The sequence below is a fragment of the Blennius ocellaris genome, assembly GCF_963422515.1.
Source record: "Blennius ocellaris genome assembly, chromosome: 18".
Taxonomy (NCBI): domain Eukaryota; kingdom Metazoa; phylum Chordata; class Actinopteri; order Blenniiformes; family Blenniidae; genus Blennius; species Blennius ocellaris.
The window spans coordinates 13,820,959-13,845,162 of record NC_137667.1 but is presented as its reverse complement, the minus strand read 5'-3'; the positions used below and the strand labels follow the sequence as shown (position 1 = coordinate 13,845,162).

General features: G+C 41.7%; 1 protein-coding gene across 3 annotated transcripts in view; it reads right to left on the bottom strand.

Annotated features, from left to right (window-relative positions):
• Positions 1-21,098, bottom strand: part of utrn (utrophin) — a gene marked incomplete at its 3' end in the record, with an annotated part of 189,877 nt that extends 168,779 nt beyond the window's left edge. For all 3 annotated transcript variants that reach the window (XM_080514402.1, XM_080514403.1, XM_080514404.1), the window contains exons 1-2: positions 20,733-21,098; positions 19,308-19,467 (exon numbers count right to left, since the gene is read on the bottom strand). In XM_080514402.1, the coding sequence (XP_080370528.1) occupies positions 19,308-19,380 (73 nt within the window). In that variant the 5' untranslated portion in view covers positions 19,381-19,467; positions 20,733-21,098. The remainder of the gene's footprint in view (positions 1-19,307; positions 19,468-20,732) is intronic.
• Positions 21,099-24,204: the final 3,106 nt, after the last annotated feature.

Below are 24,204 nucleotides of genomic sequence, written 5' to 3'. Positions count from 1 at the left end.
AGAAAATATTTTACATTCCCTTCCCACTTGACTCCCTCTATTGCCGCTCCTCCTTTATTCTGACATGGCTCTCTAATAAGGCCTCATTGTGTGTCAGGCGAGAGAGTCAGCTGCTTTGAAGTGCCTGGGCGATGGCTCGCCTCTGTAATGGATCAAACTCGCTCATACAAAACCTCAGACTTTCAAGAAAGGGATTTCTTGACCCTGCCACATATGAAGGACAAGTAAATTGAATGTAAATGTATTTCACGGGATAAATGACGACAGAAGAGTACACTTAGTGGCACAGATATCTTAAAATTATATAGGTAATAGTTTCTCGAGGGAATATGATACGGATACCTGCGTTTCGCTGGGTAAACAGATAAATATTCGCCTCCTCACTTGGCTGCAACAGCAATATTAATCTGCGAGTTCGTGTTTTGAGTGGTCGGCTAGTTTTAATTAAAGTTATGTTTGGTCGACAGTCACCACTAAAATCGCTCGTGCGTCAACTCTGTGGTGGAAGAAAACATATTAAAGTATATGGTGGAGAAATAATAGAGTACAACCCAACATTGTTCCACAGTGACAATCAGACCAGCAGCATCAGACACATCAGTGAGGTGGTGGAAGGATCCTGCTGCGTCCTGCAGCTTTGATTTACATTCGTTTCTTTTTCCTTTTTCACCTGCCTTTCCTGTGACCTCCTAAATCACCAGTTCATTAAGCTGTCAGTGTGTTTCAGAATGCGACACCCGAGGGAACAGGTCAAAGGAAAGAAGTGCATTCACATCTGCTTCTTAGCACCGGGTCACACTCCAACTGTAATCTGGGTTGGGGGGGGGTTAAACTGCCAGTGTCACCCAACCAGCAGGTTGTGTAAAACACCACGAACTGAACAAAAGGTTAAAGGTTATGATCACCAGCCCCAGCAGTCGTTGGCTTCTTTGTTTGGGGTGTGTTGAGAGTGTGTGTGCGCCCGCCGGCTGGGTGAGAAGGGGCATGAAAACAAGAATGTTCAGCAAAGAGGAGGCCAGAGATAGGGGTAACAGAGGTGAAGAGGTGAGGCGGTGGCTTTTGAACAAGAGGGTTTTGAGTGGGGGGGTTTCTCCATTAAACTTGGTGATCCTGAAAACTTTAAATAACAAGCAGACAACCAGCGACAACCCTAACCCCCTGCCGTTTCCATTTTTTTATATTTGATATAAATCAAAGGTTGGAGACTCGCTGTGTCACCCTGAACATGTATTGAAGTGTCCATTTCCCCCCGGTAGTGTTCCGTCAACCGTGTGCGAGTGTGTAGATGTTTGTGACAGCAAATGAGTGCATGTGGCTGATGGTGTGGATCATGTTCAGAATGCTGACTTGGTCAAATTCTTGTTTGCAAGCTTCTTTCTTCAGGTGAAAAAGAAAAGAAGACAACAGACTGAAACAACAATAACCTAGAGTACCTATGCATAAAGACTCGCCTGGACAGGTGGATTTTTTTTCATCTATGGTTTATATCATGGCTAATATAAGTTGGCACTGACCTTACTTTGTGACACTGTCAGTAAAATGTGCTTCTACGATTCCTGTGATATTTGATCACAGATATGTATGTATTTCGAAATGGCCTGGCATGGCCTGCATTTAATTAATATTTTTCAAAACAAGTTGTGCATTCCTTCCATGTAGGTTGGAAGAGAACCTGGCTATTGCAGAAGAGACTTTCCAAATGAATTTCAATGACAGGAGCTGACAAATTTAACAAAACAATCTACTAGGTAGAGAATTGGAAAATGGGGAACTGGATTTGGGCTTTTGATGTGAACTGAAAGGACCCCTTGTTAAAAGAGAAAAATGGAGACTTAAAAACACACAGGAAACACAGACTGGATCATGTTGAAAATGTAAGTGATACATTACATACAGTGATCTCCATGACAAGGGCAAGCAAGGTGATAAGAGGAAATAAAAACCAAGCAAAAAATGACAGTGAAAAGATAAATGAGCCCAGATATAATAAGAAACGGAGACACCAGCAGAGAAAAAAGTTGGCACGGCCACTGAAAAAACAACTTGTATAAATCAAGCAGCCACGTATAGTATGCTTTCAACACAATATCAATTTTCCTTTCATGGGGGAAAAAAAAAAAAAAAGAAAAGAAACGGCACCCATGTGGAGGCCTCCTGTTCTTACAGCGTTATTGGCACCCTGCGGAGGGCCTCTGAGGCCCCTGAGGAGAGGAGAGGGTCCCTGTGGGCTCAGGTCTCCCGGGCGCTCTACCTTGACAGGACAATAAACCCGATTCATGCCCGATACTCCCCCTCCATCTGTCTGCTTCTCCTAGTCACCAAAGCACAGGAATGTCTTACTGCTGGACCGATCAAAGAGGCAACCTGTGCGTGCGTGCGTGCGTGCGTGCGTGCGTGCGTGCGTGCGTGCGTGCGTGCGTCCAAACTGTGTATATGTGTGAGCGATTTGGGGAAACATCTATATCCTAACAAAGAGAAGTCTGTCCCTTTAAATCATCAACAGTATATCCAGGAGTACTAACAATATGATTTATGATAAATACAAACACTTCTGTAGATTATGTTAACGCCTTTGTGCCTTCAGATTTGTTTTTCCTCTTATTCTCTGTGAGTCAATTGTTAATTTAGGTAATAGCATAATTTTTCGATCTTTTGTCATATGTATATTGACGTTACTAGAAATGTTCGATATATATATATATAGTGCAACCCATAATTGCGATACACACTAGTTATCTAGTTCACATGAGTAGCTGTGTGTTTTTGAACTAATCAGTGAGAACACTCCAAATCTGAGCCTCACCCAACTGTTGAAGTTTCATGCTGATGAGGCCAAAGTACAAAACAAAAAATATTTTGATGAGAAACAATCTTCAGGCAGTGGAAGGACCAGAAATATATTAACATCCTGCATTTAATTGGGACAAATTACAAACTCAGCGGGTCATCCTCGGGGCAGGACCAGTAAAACTAAACACCTGCTGTTTAGAGACAACACATCTGATCTGGTAATACTGCAAAATAGGATTTAAAATTAAAAATAAAAAAAATAAAAAGCTGCCACCCTGTCATACAAAATGTATTTTCATGAAAATAACAATGGTTGAAAACATAGCGAGTCATATCCGTTTCATATGCATGCGAGGATCCAAAACAAATCTCAAAAGTCTCGTCATCGGGGTAAAATAACTCTATTGTTATCTTTCTTGTACAAGCAAGCAAGAAACCCACAAAGATCAAATGAATAAAAGCCAAGTGATCTTAAATCAAATACTGTATCCAGAGCCCAGAGTCGCCTATAAAAAATATGTTGTATTTGTAAACATATTAGTAAAGCCCAATGTGTAATTATTTCCTTGAATGTGAACCACACAACCACTAATAATAAGCAGAATGAGACAAAAAAACATAATATCATCAAGAAGGAAATGTGTAGCTGGTTTTCATACACAAGTCAGCCCTCTCACCTGGGCATCCTGTTCTCTCATGCGCCTGAATCCAGAACTTTTTAACCAACCGGCCCCAAACTGTGAGACTCGGCCCCCCTCTCTCCTCCACCCACACAACAAGCACTAGCGCCCCTCATGGCTGTGTGTCGAGTCCCCTCCCGTATCGCCTCTAAACCTACGACGAGAGGCTCCACATCTTCAGGATTCCTTGGTGTCCTCATCTCTGCTGATCTCTCCTGGACAAACACATCACAGCTGTTACCAAGAAGGCTCAACCGAGACAAGACCAACCAGATGGTTCTCAGAAAGAGCAAACCTGGCCACTGAATTGCTGCTGACCTTTCACAGCTCGTCCATCCAGAGCCAATTACAGTTTGGTACGGGAGCAGCACTGAGGAGGCTACAGAGGTTAATCACAGCAGCACAGAAGATCGCCGGCTGCCCTGTCCCATCCCTATTTACACCTCCCGATGCCTCAGCAGAGCACCAAACATCATCAACGACAGCTCACACTCGGGTTTCCACATGTTTGACCTGTTGCACTCCAGCAGGCACTAGTGGTCTATCAAAACAATCACACTCGGAAGGTTTGTTTGCCAGAGCCAAAACCAGCCCGAATTCACACGTTCATTGCCTCACACACATTCTGCACATCAGAGACGACTCAAATATCGACTGGAAAACATTTGTGTTCTGTGCCATTTTGTACCTGTTGCCATATTGCACTATATACTCCATTGATTTTTGGGATTCTACATTTTGTTTTATTTGCACTTTGAAAGGAGCAACTCTCCAACTGCTTTGTATATTGTGTTAGGATAATAAAAGCTATTCTTTTTCAATTCTTATCAAGTTTCTGCTTGCCCCATTCTGTGTTATCATGCAAAACGTGCACCACAAGGAAGAACTATCAACCAAACACAAGAGCTGAAGGGCCAAAACTCTCAAACTCAAGCGAACGACAAGCTTCTGCAAAAGAAACAATGTACAACTGACGCATGACTAAAAATCGACATGCACCATTAACATTGACAACTGAATATCAGCACTCATGTTTAGCATTTTGTTTTGTTTTGTTTTTTAAAATCATACTGCAACTTGATTCTGCTCAACATGTTATCATTTAAAAGTGAAGAAGGGGCCGCAGGTGCATTTATTTGCTGAACAAATGGTCATCGCATAATAGATGGCTGAGTCACAGTCATGTGAGTGAATCACTGTCTGCTACCACAGACTTATGTACAGCCAATGTACTGACAAGCAATTCTTTATCATCATATCAGGAAGTCGTTATTGCAGCAGAAAGAGGGATCTCTCTCTCTCTGGTGTCCTCTCACAGCTCACTGAGCACACAAATGGGATCAGGGTAAAGCATGCATGTGTTTGTTTACACGACAGCACGAAGACCTGACCACACTGTTAGAGTGAGTTCATCTTGTACGCAAGGGCTTCCATTAAAATGACAAAGAGTTCGCTTTTTGTACTTTTTTTGAATTCATGTGAAGTTAGTCAAGACTAATTATTCTATTCTTTTAGTGTCCCTTGGTTTAAAGCAGGAGTTGGAAAAAAGTACAGACAAACAATATTCCAAATGCGGCCAAACAAAAAACTGTTTTTCTGACATGATATATCAAAAGAGCCCATTGTTGTAGATTTCTTGTCCCGGTGTTGACTAACTTTGTATGAATAAGAGCCCAAAATACTGATAGAACTTACATGAAACAGCAAGTGAGAGACACACACACACACACACGCACACACACACACACACACACACACACACACACACACCTCAGAGCAGCCAGCTGGGAAGAAGGAGCAAACATTAAATATACAACCCCCCCGCTCTGTTCACAGGTGGGAGAGAGTCAGTGACCACACAGCAGGGAGAAGGGGGAAACGGTGGGAGGCACTGAGGTGAAAATCAAACAAACCATCAAGGTTTCCAGGACAGCATCGCATAGTAAACACCAGGGCTCAGTGCTTGGACAAATACTGATATTTACAAACGTTTACCACATCAGAGAGCAGCTGTTGCCTTCAGTTAATTTATACTTAACAGCTAAAATATAGCTTTAGCACAATATTTTGATCTGTGTTTGAGCAAAAGATTTAAAATGGAATGAAAGGGCAAAGTTACCAAAACAGTTCCCGACCATGTGGAGTAACTTAAGTGTTGATGGACGGAAGAACAGTGAACAGTGAGGATGTGTGTCTGGGAGCTGGAGCGCAGTTCAAAGTCACAGAGAATGAAAACTCTTGCGCAGAGGTCGCTTCGACTTTCTTGTGGTCTGTCATTATGAAAGGCGCTTCAAGCTTTGCCCAAAGCTTTATTACTCGTGATTTGTAATTTGGGCCCTGGACACTTAAGTGCAATACAATCATGTTATGTTATATTGTCAAGTATCATAATCAAGTAACAAAGAAATGGGAAAAATGCATCTGAACTTTAAGGTTCCCACTGGGAGAGTGGGATGTTTCAGAGGTCTGACATGACTCCGCATTAAAGCACGAGCGAAGAAACATTAGTTACACATTCAAATTGACACTCTTACTACTTCAGGAAAGCAGATATGCAACAAAAAAAACCAAAAAAAAAACCTGAAATATCACATTTGCTTGATGTGGAAATAAAGTACAGCATATGTGTAAATAATAGTGTGAAAATGAATATAAAGATCATCTTTCTTGGTTGATGGTGATCGTACTCATCTCTTTTCTGAACTTTTTTATTGTCATGTGAATGTTCTTTATTGGGAAATGGGAACTTCCCAACTGGTAAACATCATTATTATTATGTAGGTGACCCGTTATACAAGAATTCAGTAATCTAATAAATCAAAATCAAAAAAATCATCATTGATAGGGACCGCATATACACCCTGTTCAGAGCTACTATGAGCATGCCAAACCTGTAGGTGGCAGTGTCGCAAGAAGCATGAAGCCGTAATAGTCAATCAGAATCCTGGAAAAAAAACACACAAAATCTGCCTAACCCCCCTTCAGATCCAACCGGAGACAGAGTTTATCCAGATCTCCACCGTGACTGGAGTTGTCAGGAATCATTTATTGTGATCCATCGCTGCGTTTATGTGTACATGTGTGGCCCAAACGCAAAGGAAGTTCACTTTTTTTAATTTTCAAACACCCAGGTATGGGTAAACATCTCCTAAGAAGTGAAGGTTCACCCACAAGTTTGATTCAAACTTGTGTGTGTTCCACAACAGGCACTCTGGACAATTCTGGAAAAACGAATTAAATCAAATGTTTCAGTTATTGCTGCAAGTCAGGAAACTCAAGTCACATAAACTTCAGAGTCAGCAAAGGCAGTTCTTACTCTGGATGTTTATGGACGAAAATAAAAACATTACGTCTTTCATTCACAAAAACGCCACAACTCTACTGAAGCTCCATATGAAGCCGTCCGAATGGTCAAGAGACGCACTATAAAGCACTTTTTCACATTTAGTGAAGTCTCAACTATGAGTTTTCAGAATTTAAACCTGGATGTGGACCATCTCTTACAGCTTCTGTTATGTAATTCTGCAAAGAATTTGGAAGACGGCGTAGAAGGAGAAAAACTAAAACGCACGATCGAGGTTTGTGGCTTTCTGGAGGCAGATACAGACAAGCAGTTTCCTTGCCATACTGTAGGACACCACACAATCAACTTTTGCAGCTAATCCACGTACGGTACGTGCACACAGGACTAAAACAATCGCACTGCTCGGGTTTCAAATCAGCCATTGTCCGTCACTCAACTTGTGTGCCCTCTGACAGCCTTGTTCCTTATTGGTGCACACCTACACACTGAAATTTTAAAAAACGCCTGCGGTCTGAATCACAGGTTGTTGGCAGGGATGTGCATCATTTCGACTCTGTAGGTTAAGAGGAATGCATAGAATTCCTATAATTTCCCCGAGCATTCCTCCCTCCTCCTTCCAGTGGTCACTTGTCTAAGCTTGTCCCAGCCAGCGCAGCCTTGTTGACATGCTTCCCTTACTATGATCGGGGGAATTTGCAAGGAAAACAACTCATAACATCCAGGAAGATTAACCCATATCCCCATTTACCATCTCCGAAACACCTCTGTGCTCTGCCGAGTTGCGTGAATCAGTGTAGTTGGGGGGGGGTGAACAAACGCAGCGAGGAGAAGGGTACTGGAATTCTGTGCAGTCAGAGCAGGCTGATGAATAGTGTGCTACATGCCGGGTCAGTCCACAAAGTAGGGATATAACAGGCTTACTGTAAATTACTGGTGCAGCTTGTAAAAGGGTGGAAGGGGAGGACAAAACTATGATAAATGTGCTCAACTTTAACTGGGTTCACCCACAACTGGGCAGCTCAATGCAGTCCTGAATCATCTGTTGGAGCTGCGAGTTAAAAACCAACACAAGGGCAGTGTGAAATGTAATAGGGACTTAATAAACATGTTATATAATTATTGTTTTTTTTTTTTTAGAACAATATTTTAACTTTAGAAAACTTCTTGAGGGGACAACTTTGAAACATTTTTCAAACAGGATGATCCAAAGGCACAACTCAGTTCAGCGACTGTCAGCCATCGAGCTCAGCAGAAGTTCCTCATTCCATCAAGATTAAACATTTGCATACACCTTGATCTGTTTGCAGAATTCAAGGCAACACACGTTCTAAAAACCTCCGACACGCCGCTGCCACCAAACACACCTGTCAAAACTTCCTACCTCTAAGTTTGAGCCCATGCTCTTCCATTGTTTATCCCGGTCCACAACAAAGATTAACAGGAGACGCAGAGGAAGCCAAAAAAGGACAGGAGGAGATAGTCCAAGCCGATCTGCACAAAACAGAATTTGATATTCCTGCCTGCCTCTCCTCCTCTCTGCTCTGCCTCTGCTACTCCTTCACCGGAGACGAAGGAAAAGATGAGAGGAATGCAGCAGAGAGAGAGAGAGAGAGAGAGAGAGAGAGAGAGGGGAGGGAAAGAAAGAAGGACGCTGTCAATGAAAGAGAAAGGGACTATAGCCCAGCAGAGCAGGACAGGGCAAGCCAAGAGTGGGGAGTCATGATGCTTGGTGGGATAGGGGTGGACACAGATAAACACTGTTCGGCATCATCCCAGCGTGCAACAGAGGGGAATGCAAGTGCCGGCGCAAGATGTGGAGACAAAGAACGGGATATCAGAGAGACACTGACAAACAGACACAACTGAGAATATGAGGAGGTGATGAGGCATGAGGCGGGAGATCCACACAAGACACATGACGCAGGCAAAGCAAGCAATGCAAGTAATAGAAAGACAAAATCAGAAAATACAAACAGCTATAAATAAATACTCAAAAAAACCAACTATAAAATTGGTGTTTGTTCATATTATTCCTTTTTAATAGGGAGGGTTTTTGGCAATATGTCTGATCTCATTGGAAATCCTCTTTATTTCCCTTTTGAATCGTATCACTTTTATAATAAACATACATTTGTGGAAGGAGCAGCAAAGCTGACTTTGTGAGTTGGGCCTATTAAAAAAAAATACAGAAAATCTCTGCCAATGTCAAACCTTTGGGAACATGAGAATCGCAAAACAGGAGACAATAGCAGCAGCAAAAAAGCTGTTTGACATTGGCCCGGCAAGATTTGCCCAGTCTGTCCTTTTCCTGGGCAAATCTTTCCTTGCAGAAAAAGCACCTTTCCAGTAATACAGGATGAGATGCAATTAACAACAAAGAAATAATCGAAACAAAAAAACACACAAATGTTACTGTATAAAAAGGATTTATAAATATCAGCACTATTAAGTCCACTCCTGTTTCTACAGTAAAGATGAACACTAATCTAATCATAAAGAAAATAATAAATGTATTATCGTAAAGCAGACAAACCAGAGTATGTCTACCCATCAACTCATTCTTTTTTAATCATTCATTGCTTTATTTTAATACCTCTCAAATTGCAATATGTCAAGGGACGTACTTCCCATATTCATTACTTGAAGATTAAAAAAAAAGCCTTTTATTTATTTTGACATGCACCACATTTGTCGTGTCCTTATATTTTGTTCACATGTGCATGTTTGTTTCAATGTTTTGTACTCGTGTTGTCGTTTTGTGTTTGCTTCCTATACACCTTAAAACATACATCACGATCATAAAATCGTGATTTTATGATCATTTTATTAACATACAATGATATTTTAAATATTTCTAAAATACATATGATCAAGCATCATACAACAGACAATACTACAAGTCCTTCGATGGACCAGGCAACTCATTTGCATTTATTTACATGCATTGTCTTCTAATGAAGTGGATCGTATCCTTCAATTGTGGAAGAGATGACTGAATGCAAAACACCCAAAGATTAAACCGAGTCTGGTGGTCACCGTGTCTGACAGAAAAGGCATCATAGATGGCTTTTACATGCTATTAGTCTGGCGTTGGCATGAGGGAATCCATCCTTACCGACATCGAGACTTGCACTGTCCTGCTTCCCTTTTCTTCTGAAAAAGTTCCGCTTTCTCCACGACATCCATTTACTCAGACTCATGACGGAAAGCAAAGTGTTTGACATAAAATATGAGCTGAAACAGGACGAAATGAAAGCAACATATCCGGAAGAGGAAGGCAAGGTGGTGTTGGTGGGAGACTGAGAGAGAAAAAAAAAGTCGATAGAGGAAGTAGAGGGGTACGAGATCTCTCTCACGCATGCACACTGAGCAGGAGTGTGGAGAGAATGAGTGAAACAAACAAAAACAAAAAAAAAAAAAACAAGGAAGTCTTCAGTCTTTAGTTAATAAGTGAGTGACAGGTGACTGGGAGGTTTGTGTGTTTGTGGCGTGTGCTTTGAAGCTTCCTGACAGCTGATTTCACCCCTGAAATCACAGACCGCCGCTGGAAACTGCAGCTCACGTTCTCCCACACGCTACAGAAAATGAAAGCAGATAAACATGACCCAGAGGGACCTAAACTCAGAAAGACATACTGCTGACACTCTGAGCTTTGACACTCACCTCTCCCGCTAATATTTACACGAAAGTCAAACCTCTGCTGCAGACAGAGCCGCAGAAGAACAGAACCAAAACTGTGACGTGGGTTCTGAAGTTCAGCGCAGGCCTGTGAGCAAGCAAGCGAGACAGGGCGAGGGCCTGCGACCATTTGCTCATTGATATATGAAGTCAATGAGAGGCAACTGAACAAACAGCTCTATTCCCACACAGAGAGTGAAATGGAGAGATGGGAGAGGGCGGAGGGGAAAAGGCCCGGGGGGGGGGGGGGGGGGGGGGTGATACAGAGAGAAAGTTTTTTCCCGTTGTTTTGTTTTCTCTTTTCCTCTCCTTCACAAAAAGGAAGCAGAGGAGGAATACCAGCTCGGGGTCACTCGTGACCAACTTCCAGGGTCTGACTGAATTAAAAACCCACTTCCTTCCATAGAGAGTGGCAGCAGCTGGTCACAACTCGGAGGACTGAAATTGTTTGGGTGAGGCTGGCCTTGGCAGCGAATGACAGAATCAAAAGAGGAAATGGAAACTTTCCACCAGGCTGCACCAGTGAATGACAGACGTCCTACTCTGTCAGTAGCCCCTCCAATCACCATCACCAACGCCATCCATCGTCCGGCTGATTGAATTCGCCAAGCCATGTTAATATGCACTCACATAAACAACATCTACCACACATGCCCTTCATTTGATCCCCCTGCTCTGACAGACCTGTGGAAAAAGTGAATGTAATATTCCATTTTCACATCCCACCACAAACCCGTTGACATGACTCGATTCCTGGATGTTTGACATCCATTATGAAGGAATGGACTATTATGTCATGTAGTATTATGGCAATTAAAGTGACCAGAGACGATTACTTGTGATCTCTAAACGAAATGAAAAGACCCTTCTGCAATCATGCTTTGCATCCTTCTGTGTCTCGCCACCAAAACTTCCTTTCCCACACGTCCTCGTTCCAGAAACTATTTCATTCAGCCTGATGAAAAACATTTATGAGGACATTAAAACACCACAGCTAACATGCCTACTGATTTGATGTAATGAAACAAACAACAACAAGATGGCTGCAGTTCAAAACCAGAAACATACGTACGTGTGTGTGTGTGTGTGTGTGTGTGTGTGTGTGTGTGTGTGTGTGTGTGTGTGTGTGTGTGTGTGTGTGTGTGTGTGTGTGTGTGTGTGTGTGTGTGTGTGTGTGTGTGTGTGTGTGTGTGTGTGTCTTTCCACTCCAGGGTTAGCAGGCAGAAATTCTTGAAAAGAAAGAAATCCTTTACAGTATTAGACAAACCCTTCACAAGGACGCTGTGGTAAGCTTTTTTACTTTCAACACCCCTTCAGACAGATAACCAGCCTCCCAAAAGGCAGCTTCCACTCTGCTGTCACTCTTTGATCTTCAATGTGCTGCAGTGGTTTGTGATGAAATACTGGAATGAACTCGTCTGTTGGACCCGCTCTCCTTTGCCTCCCTTTCTGATATTAAACTCTGGTTTCAGTTTGTGATCTTTGGCAGTCGGGAAACAGCAAGACTGAGGTGCAGTTTGATCAAACTCCAGCATGTTGTTGGCCTACTGCTCGTACTGTCCTAGTGTGACAAACAATTGACTGTATGTGTTAATGATTATATCTTTCTGATCTATCGTTTATACCACTTTATACAACTCAGGATCACAGGCCGCCTTGTCCATCACACTCACACCTTTAGACAATTTAGAGGCACCAATTAGCCTCGAATGCCTGTGTTTGGACTGCAGCTGGTAAGCGGAATACCTAATCAATACACACGAAAAGGGAGAACACACAAATTATGCAAGCAAACAGCGACATTGAATGTAGCTATTTTGGCAGACTTAATCTTTAATTGTGCTTGTCCTTTTTATAACACGCACACATATATATACTGAACAACGCAACGGTCAAACCATTATCCAAAAGAAAAGGATCTTAGAGGCCCACCATCAAATCCTTGGAAAAACCAAATTCCCATGTCTAAACCTTTAAAGGGTTTTTGCAGCGTGCATAACACACTGCCTCAATGTCCTCAGTTCGAGTGTGGCCTCAGACGTTTTGGCTCATCAGCTGCTGTATATTTCTTCCAACCTCTCAGCGCAACGCTGGAAAAACCCGACCGAACACAATCAGCTGTGATACACTCGTCCAAACTCCCACTGGGTGAGATCTGTGAAAGACTTCAGAGGTTGTCCCAATAAGTTGTACATGTTTGCACTACAAAGCTAACTTTAGCTGTGTAACTACTAAAATAGATATAACAAATACAGCTCCGTGAGACCGTGCAGATTTTCTAAAAAAAAAAAAAAAAATTGTATTTTAAGGGGTTAATGTAAACTCTCAGTGGGCCTTAACCTGTTTTTGTGTTTTAGTAAATCCTGTCATGCGATAGGTCAGAAGGTAGATTGGGCAACATGGCTTTGTGGCCCTAATTAGCTCGGAAAAAAAACGGGAGGAAGGAGGGGATTTAAACTGAAAAGGCTCGCTTTAGGAAAGGGAGATCCACAGGAGGAGGAGTCTGGTGTGTGTGTGTGTGTGTGTCTCTGTGTGTGTGTGTGTGTCTGTGTTTTAACAACCATAGTAACATCCAAAGCTAATCATTTTCAGCCTCGTCTTGAAGACTCTAAATGTCATCTGGGCTGGGCGGGGTGTCAGTATGCTGCCTGCACATGGACCAAAGAACCGGAGACTCCCACAGACAACCGCACCCAGGGGAGATGTTTTGGCCAAATGCCTCTATATTCCCAAATTTCCAGCCAGGATTTCGCAGAGCTGGTTTCCTCCCACTTCCCATGTAGACAGATTCAGCTGCAAGCGCAAAGACGTGCAACAACCACAGAGGGACTTGTGTGTGTATATATCTATATATACACACACCGTTGTGTGGACACACGCACGGCGCCATTCCCCTGTGGATACAACTTCCCAAAATCTCCCACCCGGGCTGTGCGAGAAAGTGATATTTTAAAAAAAAAAGAAAAAAGGGAAAACTAAACTAACAACATGTCTTGATGCATTTACAAAACAATGTTTATCAGCGTTATCATGGGCAGTTTTAAAATGCGTTGAATAACACTCGAGAACATCTTAATGTTTCACATCCAACTCGTCTCGAACAAGTAATCCAATCTGTTTCCAACAAAGCACACAGCAGCTGAACTTTTCCCGAGTTGCATGAGTCCAAGGCTAGAGTTAAAGCCATGACATGTAGCTGAGCTAGTATGGTGACAAAAACACACCCTCCACGCCCTCCGCTGGGTGACACACACACACAAACATTCTTGCTCTCTTGTTGGATGCAGCCAGATTTCTTGCCTTACACTGTCACACCCAGAGATGATGTGTAAGCAGATGGTCGTGTGCGTGCGTGCGTGCGTGTAGTTCGACTTCAGAACCTGAAGGTTAAATATCGATACAAACTCTGCTAGAACAAAGAAAGTCATTTCCTTAAGTATGTCGGAAACAAGAAATAGGTGAGTTCGAGCTACGACATTACAAACTTCACAAGAAACTCGTGTGAGGAAGTCCTTTTTCACAGTAGCCACACCCACTTCAAATTACGGACCAATCACATGATGGCAGTCAGACGCCGCAAGAGGCGAAGGATCTGCCAGATGATGTGTGGAGAATAAGCAGCGAGACCAAACCAGGTCTCATTCTGTTCTCACAGCCCTGAGAGGTGAATACAAGTCTCTATACTTGTAGAGTATGTAAAGACCTGAAGAGTCTAATTTTAACTTTTAAAAAAATAGCAGTTTTACTTGAAACAGTAAAAGAAACCTCAATGCACAAGGCACCTTGAGTCTATTGTACGTTACCAAGGGCTGCTGTAGCTGTCCTGTTAAAAAAAACAAAAAAACAACAACACATTTATCACTGAGAATAATGACTGAGGGGGAAGAACAAGCAGAAACAATGCAGCAGAATCAGACCAGGTCAGGTAACCAGAGCTGTGGATTTAAAAGGGCTGTTCCACAGAAGACCTCTCAAGTGACAAATAAACATGGAGGAAAAAGGTCAGGCGAGTCTTCATTATGGTGTAATGGCTGTTAAACAACAGCTCCTAACCCTCATGGATGATATTTGACCTGTTACATTTGTCTGAACTATGGAATGGAAGGGGGAAGGGAACGGCCCCGAACGGAAATTGACTCGACTTTAGGGAGTTATAAGATAATCCAAGCAGAACCTAGTTAAACAGTCTGCAAATGCATCTTCTAGCGTCTGCTTTAGCCCGTCTACGAATACAATAAACCACACATGCAGCTTTCAAAAAAATAGAAGTCGCTTCGATAAAATGGATGAATTAGCATCAGTCAGAACAGTCATACCCTAATTTAAGTATGACTCCAAAACGTGTTATACTTTCAAAGTCAATCAAGTTAAGTGTATATGCCAACAAAAATATAGATGTTTAAAAATACAGTCCAGAATTGTTGTGATTTATGCTCCTGGAGATGGACGCAGTTCACACTTTAAGCCCTGTTCTAAGCAAGTTACTGTCCTACATGTTTCGGGGGATTCCCGAACACAACATGTCTAATTTAAAAAGAATGCATGTTGGAGGAAGTTGGTTTGCACTGAGCGTTTTAGTAGGTTAAGTAAACGGCTCAGTATTTGTCATTTTTGAGTAAACTGCAATCTACTGCTTTGGAATATATCCATTCTAAACAGAAATTTAATGTCAACAAAATACAGATTTCATTTAGTCTGTGCGGTTGCCAAAAATCAACTGGTGTCTTGTAAATATACTCACAGACAAGGAGGAGTTATGTCATTTGAGTTAAAAGTGTTCTTTGACAATCATTATCTCCCCAACTTGACATTCCCTTAACCTACGCCAGAGGCTACATCTATAACTTGGACATGTTTGTTAACACTTCAACTTGTCAATCATTTAACTTGATGCATAGCAGACATGAGATTATCTTTAAATGACTACCAAACTATTTTAATCTTTTGCTTGGCACACTTTTATCATGCACGCAGTTCTTTCTTCACAGAACTTTTTTCTCTCCGATTCATTGTTGGTTCGCAAAATAAGTTCTAAAAGGCAAGAAGGTCAAACTTCCCGCTCAGAGTTCACATGCAAACCCCCGCCTATAGCCGCAGTGATACAGTGATTGGCCTAAAACCGAACACACACCAGCTACAATATATGATCTGCGGCTTCCGACGAAAAGGGCTCGCTGCCTCTGTGACGTCAGGACAGCTGGCGTCAACCTCGTGTCAGTCAGCAGCGAGGACAAAAACCAGAAAGCAGGCTGTCGCAGTACACGCTCCATGGTTTGGAATAAATTCTTCAAGCTTTCAAACAAGCCCACATTGGTGGCCAGCATGGGGGGTAAGGAGGGGGGGGGGGGGGAGACCAACAAGTGCAGTAATGCTTGTCACAGAAGTGACAAATCAGCTGCAAAAACATCCTTACACCTGCCCACCACACACACACACACACACACACACACACACACACACACACACACACACACACACACACACACACACACACACACACACACACACACACACACACACACACACACACACACACACACACACACACACACACACACACACACACACACACACACACACCCCTTCTTGTCACTCAGTGCTCAGAGGCCACCGATTCAGCAACATGCAGTTTACAAATGCTTCACGCCTCGCATCACTTTGGAGGTCAGAGTATCCATGTCAAGGCTTTTCAGTCTCCACGGTTCAGAAATATGTTTCAAAAAGTCACGTTTTATCTCTCGGACTGAATTTCTGGCTAAAATCCTTGAGCCTTACAACTCATAAGATTTTTTTTTTTTTTTTTTCCCCAGGCACATGCTGGATACTTGCGGCCCTTGGCTGCTCCAAGTTTACCCACAGCCTCCCAGAAGTCAATGGGCATGACAATAGATAAGAGACTCATTTTCTCATTTTCACGGGATGGATATCTAAACACTCCAGCTTCACAGGTGTGGCACGGCAAAAATAAAATTCTTGTCATCTGGGAGTCGTTCCTCACCTTCCTGCATGAAGCAAAGGTGAAGTGAAAATTCATTGACACTCTCTTAGTAGTATTGTGTGGATGAGGATTGGAGGCCCGGCAGATATTTTTAGCAATCAGCTCGTAATTACAACTTACAGAGCTGCACAATATTAGTCAAACATGCGATATGCAACACTGTTTTAGAATATTGCAATAATCAACCACCTATAATGTTGATAACCGTGTGCTTTTAAATGCGATGAAATGATAGTGTGCAAGCTTTTGGACCCCATTTTAGTCACATGCAACTGTATCTTCTTTGTTTTTTTTCTCTTATTTGTGCATTTATAGATCCCATCTTGTTGGCTTTGTGGTTTTTAATCATTTTTCTTTTGATTTTTGCCCTGCTGGCACTGGATGTGATGTAATGTTGAAATTATGAAGTGAAATGGCAGAGAATGAATGGACATGCTGGTAAACGTAAGACATTGCACTTCAGTTAGTGTTTCAATATGTATGCTCCCAGTAGGGTCGAAATTGCCAAATATTCTTCTGCTGCCCTAATAATTCACCATTTGACATTCCATTGGTTGAAATCACACAGTAGTAGAGTCTGTTTTTCTCATCATTTGGCAAAAGTGTGTTTTTAGGTGAGACTTCATTCCGAAAACCTTTTGTTGCTGAGCTTTCAGCCGTTTCCTCCGTTTTAATGTTGTTTCCGAGTTCACATACCCTCTGAATTATGAACTAGAACACCTAATTTCAGCCATACTTCCATAAGCCACAAACTGAACACACACACACACACACACACACACACACACACACACACACACACACACACACACACACACACACACACACACACACACACACACACACACACACACACACACACACACACACACACACACACACACACACACACACACACACACGCACACACACACACACACACACACACACACCCCACAAATAACCCTCCAGGGAGTGCAGATATGAAACAGTTGGTTACCCAAACACAAAAGTGCGCTGCACGATTTTGTTTTAATGTGCTACTATGCTATGATCTAAAAATTTCCCCTCTTTGCTATATGAGAAAGCATTATTTTTAGGGGTTGCTAAGGAAACCGGAATCTTTGCAAGAAAAGCATTGTGGTCTGGAGACAAGCGTTGTAAATTACAAACTCTTTCGGCACAGAGGAATTCCTGGCAGGGATCCGCTGGCGCTCTCGAGCTGGGTGGGTAAGGAGAGCTGGTACATAGACTGGACTTTTTAAAGTTGTGAGAGAGACGGGCAGCAAAGACGGAGAGTTGGCAAAGGGCCTGGCTGTCATGAAGTCTGAACAAAAGCATTTTTTTTTTTTGAAAGAATCATTTGTTTTAAAGACCATCCAGTTCCGTTAGGTCTACATTTAACGCTGTAAATTTGCAAACACGTCACAATGGTTTTCTTGTTTTAAGGATTAGGAAGAATGATGTGTGGTTTAGCAAATTATTTGATACTCGTTTTATTGTTGTGGGTTGGATATTTAGGTACATAGTTCAAAGCTGAAGCGGCCTAAATCTCCAATTACCCATAACACCAACTGCAATCCAGTCAAATGACAGACTAGTAACTGACACAAATGCAAATGATTAAGTTAGAGCTTTTTGAAATAAAAAAAAAAAGTCTTTACATAAGTGAATAGTGTTTGATAACGATCATTACACATGTGGGACTAATAAAGGTTTCTCTAATCTAAACTGCAAAATCAATACTAACATGTCCTTCACGTCAACAACCGAGAACGCTCTGGTTTATTGTTGCTTTTAAAGTGATTCTGTTAAAGAACAACCATCGACACATGACGATGATGCATGCCAAGTTCACTGGTACATTTACAGCATAACTTTATCGCCCATGTCCTTGCAGCAGACGAAGAGGAGTAACTTTGCTTTGGTCAGCAGCTCACTGTGGACGACAATGGAGAAAGCGTGGCAAATAGACTGCGTAGTCACAACTAGTCGAACGGTCAACCTTGTGATCGGAGGATTATCAACCAACAACTCGGCCTCCGGCGCTCGCCACCATTTGGAAAATACGGCAAATACATCCCCCAATTCTAATAAGAGTGCACGCAACATATTTTCTTCATTCGTTTCTTTGTAATTCTGTTTGAGTCGTATGGCTTCTTGTAAATTACTGCTTCACTCTGTCATTCTTTCAGTTTGTCCTAAACTTGCCATCCCATCGTAATAATAGAAGAAAAAGCCCACATTGTCACTCAAATTAAAACTCTTTAAAAATGCAATGATGAATCCCAGCCTTAAAAGAACAGACAAGTAGACCATTAGGGTTATACTCCACATAACCTGAAATGACCTTTTTTCCCGCCGATACACTCCCTCCACCATGGCAACACTGTCTTGTGCGTGTGTGTCGTCTGCAAAAGATTAACCTATGGAAAGGAATGATCCACAGAGAAAGAGATCGCTGGGTGCGGCTCTTTTAACCCATCCCTGCATTCTTGTCTTCTCTGCTGCCATTGGCTAGCTTCCCTCCTACTTTCTCTTTCCCAGTCAATGCACGTTGCAGTCAACCATCTCCAGTTCTCCTCACGCCTTTGTAGCTTTGCCATTTTGCAGCCGTCCCTTTTCCCCTGACCTCCATGGGAACGGAGGTGAACCACGTACAAGAGGATTTCTTGCTGTGTCAAGGTCTCCTTTCCCTAACTACTCCTGTGCATGCGCAAAAACGGTTCCCATCTGATATCATGAGACATTTTCTTGCTGACTTTTGACTGGGCTCACGATGTTTTAGAACCGGCGCACATGGCGACGTGCTCCACGAGCTGCTCGCGCTCCGTGGAGCATCAATCGTCAACAGTAACCAAAGTTTTCAGGCACATACCAGATCTCCACTTGATAATGTCGCTGAACTCCTCGTTGGCTCCTCCCTCTGCGGTGTCACCATGTGATGCCATCGTAGTCAAATAATCCAAAGATTAGGTGAACGTGTTTCATACACTTGCAAGCCCCTTGAGACTATGTAACGGGCCTTCTGCCTGCACCTGTAAAGGACAACACGAATTAGGTTTTTAGTCAGCATCACTGAAAAACCACGACTTGAAATCTTACATTTTATTTCCAACAATGCAAAAGAAAGCACGGGCACCATGGGTCCAATCTGTAAACCAGAGGTAGCACCCCCCCACCCCACCCCACAAAAAACAAACAAAAAACAAACAAAAAATCACAAGGTTGACACCAGCTCAAAAACCACATAAATTTGTATCCTATGCTTTTTTTTGTTGTCCCCACCAACCACAGCACACAAAGACTTGTCAGCTCCAATGTGGGCAAACAAGTTATGAACATGTTTTGACTGGTGAGATACTGCCAGGACAAAAAACAATGACCACCTTCCACAGTTTAGGATAAGATGCCTTGCATTGAGGCGCCAGCGATCCCAGTTTTCTGCAAGAAATGCTGTGACCTGTGCTGTATGCTGTGTTGATGTATGTTCAATCTCTAACTTAGGATCAAACTGTTAATCTCCACGTGGTTGTTTTGACCTGTGATCAGGTCAGCTGGTTAGCTCAGTCTCCAGCCTCATAATGCCTGTGTGTTTTACTTTGGGGTGACCTTCCATTGAAAACTCAACAATGATCCCTCCCAAAAGAGCTTACTTTTACCATGAAAGGAGTCCAGTATTATCCACTCTTGGTGAGTTACAGTCCTTGGGGTAATGATGCAAGACCCAAAAATAACAACTGTAAACCGAAGGAAAATCCAACCCCATCTGTCTCGCTGGTATCTTTACAATTTCAGTTCCTTTCTCTGTGTGAGGGCAGCAGTTTTGACAACGGAGGCTAAAAAAAACTGAGGGGGAATACAATCTGACGTTTTAATCTGATCTCCTCAGAGCAAGGCTCACGGGTCTGCTGCAAGATTTTTGATTCAGTCTCAATAGAAGAAAAACTCGGATTAATGAAAGCAGATTGAGCAAAGTGATTTAAAATGAATAATTGCCTGGTAAGACAAAAGTGGATCAAAACGCAACACTACGCGAGTCAAACAGACAGTGACTTTTTAAACAGTGAATCAAGGGTGGCCTTGTGGTTAATGTTTTATCTCATAGTCCAAAAGTGCTGCTTTCAAACAATGTAACTGAAAGTGGGAACAAGATACGCGCAGGATATCAGGTTGAAGTCACAATAAAGATTCATCTGGGGAACTTTTTAGAGGTTGTATTCACTGCACCTTCACAACAAGTGCACTTTAAACTAGATCTTCATAATGATTAACATAATACAGTTTTAAATCTCTCACTCACCTCTGCTGTCACCAAGGAGTCAGGAGAAGGCTTTTCCTCCAAACAAGTCCAAAGCCTGGAGAGTCAAATGCAGTTTATTGGCTTAAAACTGCAACAAATCCATTGATTTAAGGCATTTTCCACAATGGCCGAGGCAACTTTTCTTCCCTAACCAACGTGAAAACTTCGAAAACTTGAACTGAACGGAGCCGTCCTGACGCGCATCCAGTCTGCACAATGCGCAAGATTACAAATAATTGACTTTACGCAGTGCAAAGACCAAACACATCCACTGTTGTCCAAAAGGAACACGGCTGGTTCAGGCTCCTCAAAACGGAGGGGGAAAAGGGGTTATTGCATTTCACGGATGAACACCGCAGCGCTGTTCACGCAGGTCCCGCAACTTTGTTCCTGTTGCTCTCTCAACTCTGCTGCTCACACAAGGTGATGAAGACGGAGGTAAACACCGGAAATACACTGCTGCTCCCCTTCACGATAAAATAGTCAACGCCCTACAACGTTCATTTTCTGAGATTTGAGAGATGACGTTTCTTTTATTATTCCTTCATGAGTCAATAACAGTGAAAATGCTAGCACTAAATAATTATTCATTGCTTTCTAACCAATTCCAGATAGTCGAATGACTAACTTCTTTGACACTTGATTTATTTTGAAGTGCGGAAGCGCACTCTCAGTGTTCACTGTGATTATCTTGCTGCGCGTGGTGCGCTCGCTCCCTCCGGCTGTAAAAGTTTTCCTGACGCTGACATGGAAACATGGCGCGGTGGTCGTCACGTGACGCAACACCAACAAAACCAGCGGCTCTTACTGGAAAGCATTAACAGTGAAAACTTTACTTTGACTGTGACACAGTGAGCGATCTCCGCTTCCCCGCCAGGAAACTGTCACTGTGGACTTGTTGGCCACTTTACGACATGAAATACATCAAATGTAAACTATTCATTGATCACTGACCCCGGTTCGAAAGAAGCCGCTAACAAAATACCCTCAATGATGATCAGTACTGTTTACTATACAATATTAAATCGTCTGCAACGTGTGTAAACATAAAGTATTAAAACATCCACTCGAAGTATTGAAATTCCAATGTTGTCACACTTAAAGGTTCTTGTATAGGCTGTTTATTCTGACTTGATGTTAATTTTGAATTTCATTCAGTTGTTATTTTCCTTTTTTATTTTATTGTTTTACGTATTGATTCTCACAATAATCTGTATCTTTGTAATCAATCAAACTTGATTTGTATTAAAAAAAAACACCTTTCAAAGCATTATGGTAATGACGAAATAAAACTCGTTTACAAGGAAGACAAGATACAAATAAGATGAATGAATACACAGTAAATCCCAACTCTTTGTCTAATGTCTTACAGTCTTACTAATCTGATAATATGATAATGTACCATGTTTTGTATTTTCTTGGGGGAAAAAACGTTGCTGCCAGATATGAGGAATATGAACAGGAAACATAGTAGAAAGAAATGGAAAAGTACCTTGAAAGTGCCTTTCTTGAGAAGATTATCTGCATTCCACTGCTGACTGCTTATCACTTTGTTGGGAACTCCAAGCCAAAACAAATCCTGGGAATTACCAGCCAACCTCAAGATAGGCACAGTGCAGAATCCAGTAGACATAAAGTCACAAACTATATCATAAAGATTTTAACAATGTAATGCGATCCCATACAATAGCTCTAAAATAAGTTATATCTCAAAACTATGTTGTTGTATTTTTATCGAAATGATTTCAGTGATTTCAGTTTCAATTAAATTATAGAGTGAGGTTGATCATTATGTCTTTGACATGCATGTGTATGGTCAAGCAAAGGGTGTATATTTCACTCAACCTGGATACCGCTGCAAATTACAATTTCAAATACACATGGATGTCGAACAAAAGTAATCATGATAACATTTGTAAATGCAATTTAAGCTGTTGTATTGAATAACATTAGATTGAGTGTATGTCGTACTTTTTGTCTAGTAAAGCAAAGTATCATTCAGTTTTCACATAAAGGAGCATGTACTGTCAGAAATCCAATCTGTATAACTATAAAATGAATCGACAACAATGCAACTTTAATGCACAGAACACAAAAAAAGGAGGAAAAAAAGCAGACAATTAAAATGACTGAGTTGAAAACAACAAAAAAACTCCCAAAATCTCTTGTGTATGGTTTAATTTCCCTTTTAAAAAAGTTGTATTCCTTGTTCCAGGGACTGAATAAGATATCGAGACCTAATGAAAACACACTCCGAGCCTTGGGAAATGTAGATATTACAGATATATAAATCATCCACCGTAAGCCTACATCCTACTTTCTCCATGTTCCAACTAATGAGTGCTCTTTGAAGCCTTGGACACAAACCAAGTGACATTATGTTTGTTTTGCAGCATGTAAGTGTGACTACTAATACATTTTTTTTGTTTTGTTTTTTTGGGGGGAAGGGGTAGTTGTTACAGTGCAACATTTGTGCTGAATGTGTTCTCACAAATGATGCAAGCATGGAAGTGTAAAACATTAAGTGTGTCAATATAAATGAAAGCTCTTTCTTTAGATTCATAGAATTATTGCAGCTATTTCCTGTGAAGATGACGGGGTCTAGATGAGTGTGAGGCATCGCCTTGTCAGTTAAATTACAGGGGTTAAAGTGTGTAGGTCTTGGGTTTGAATAAATTACAGTAACTACACTAAAGGCTAAGAGCGCCCTCTGCTGTCTGAACGGTGCAAGTACGTGTAGAAACAACGCAACATTCGTAATGCCAACTTTTGACTTTTAAAGATCTAATTTATTTTACCATTGGTTTAAACTTAAACTTTAAAGCTAGCAATTGCGCCGCGTGTTAACGTCTCAATAGTATGCTTTGGCTCTATGACTGAGTCCATAATATTAACGAGGCCTGTAATGACTGTATATATTGAGTTTCTTCGTATTCTGGCTGCGTGTCACAAATGTAAAAATCTTATTTTAGTGATAAGATAATAAATAATCCAATCCAATCAAGCCAACCTCACCAATCCAAATAAGATGTTTTCCTTGTTTTTAGGAGGGGACATACTGTCTGTGATGCATATTTGGTGGTGTGATTAATGCACCATCCATGGCGCCTCTTGCATTCGTTTCATTTTTTTTATTTGTGGCAGTGAAGCCGCTGGGGTTTTTGTTTTTCTTTGTAATCAATGTTTCAGGTGCATTTATATCTTTAGTGACACAAAAAAATTAAAGTTTACCAGGAGTGGGGTTCGAACCCACGCGGACATATGTCCATTGGATCTTAAGTCCAACGCCTTAACCACTCGGCCATCCTGGTATAGACACGCAATGGAAGCGAAAGCTGAAATAACGTTTTTCCACCATTAATAGTTTTATTCCTTTATTCTGATATCAGGTCGTTACAGAAAGACTTCAATATGACGGCAGTTGCATATTAACGTGGTGAATAAACGCTCAAGAGTGACGAAATGCGCATTA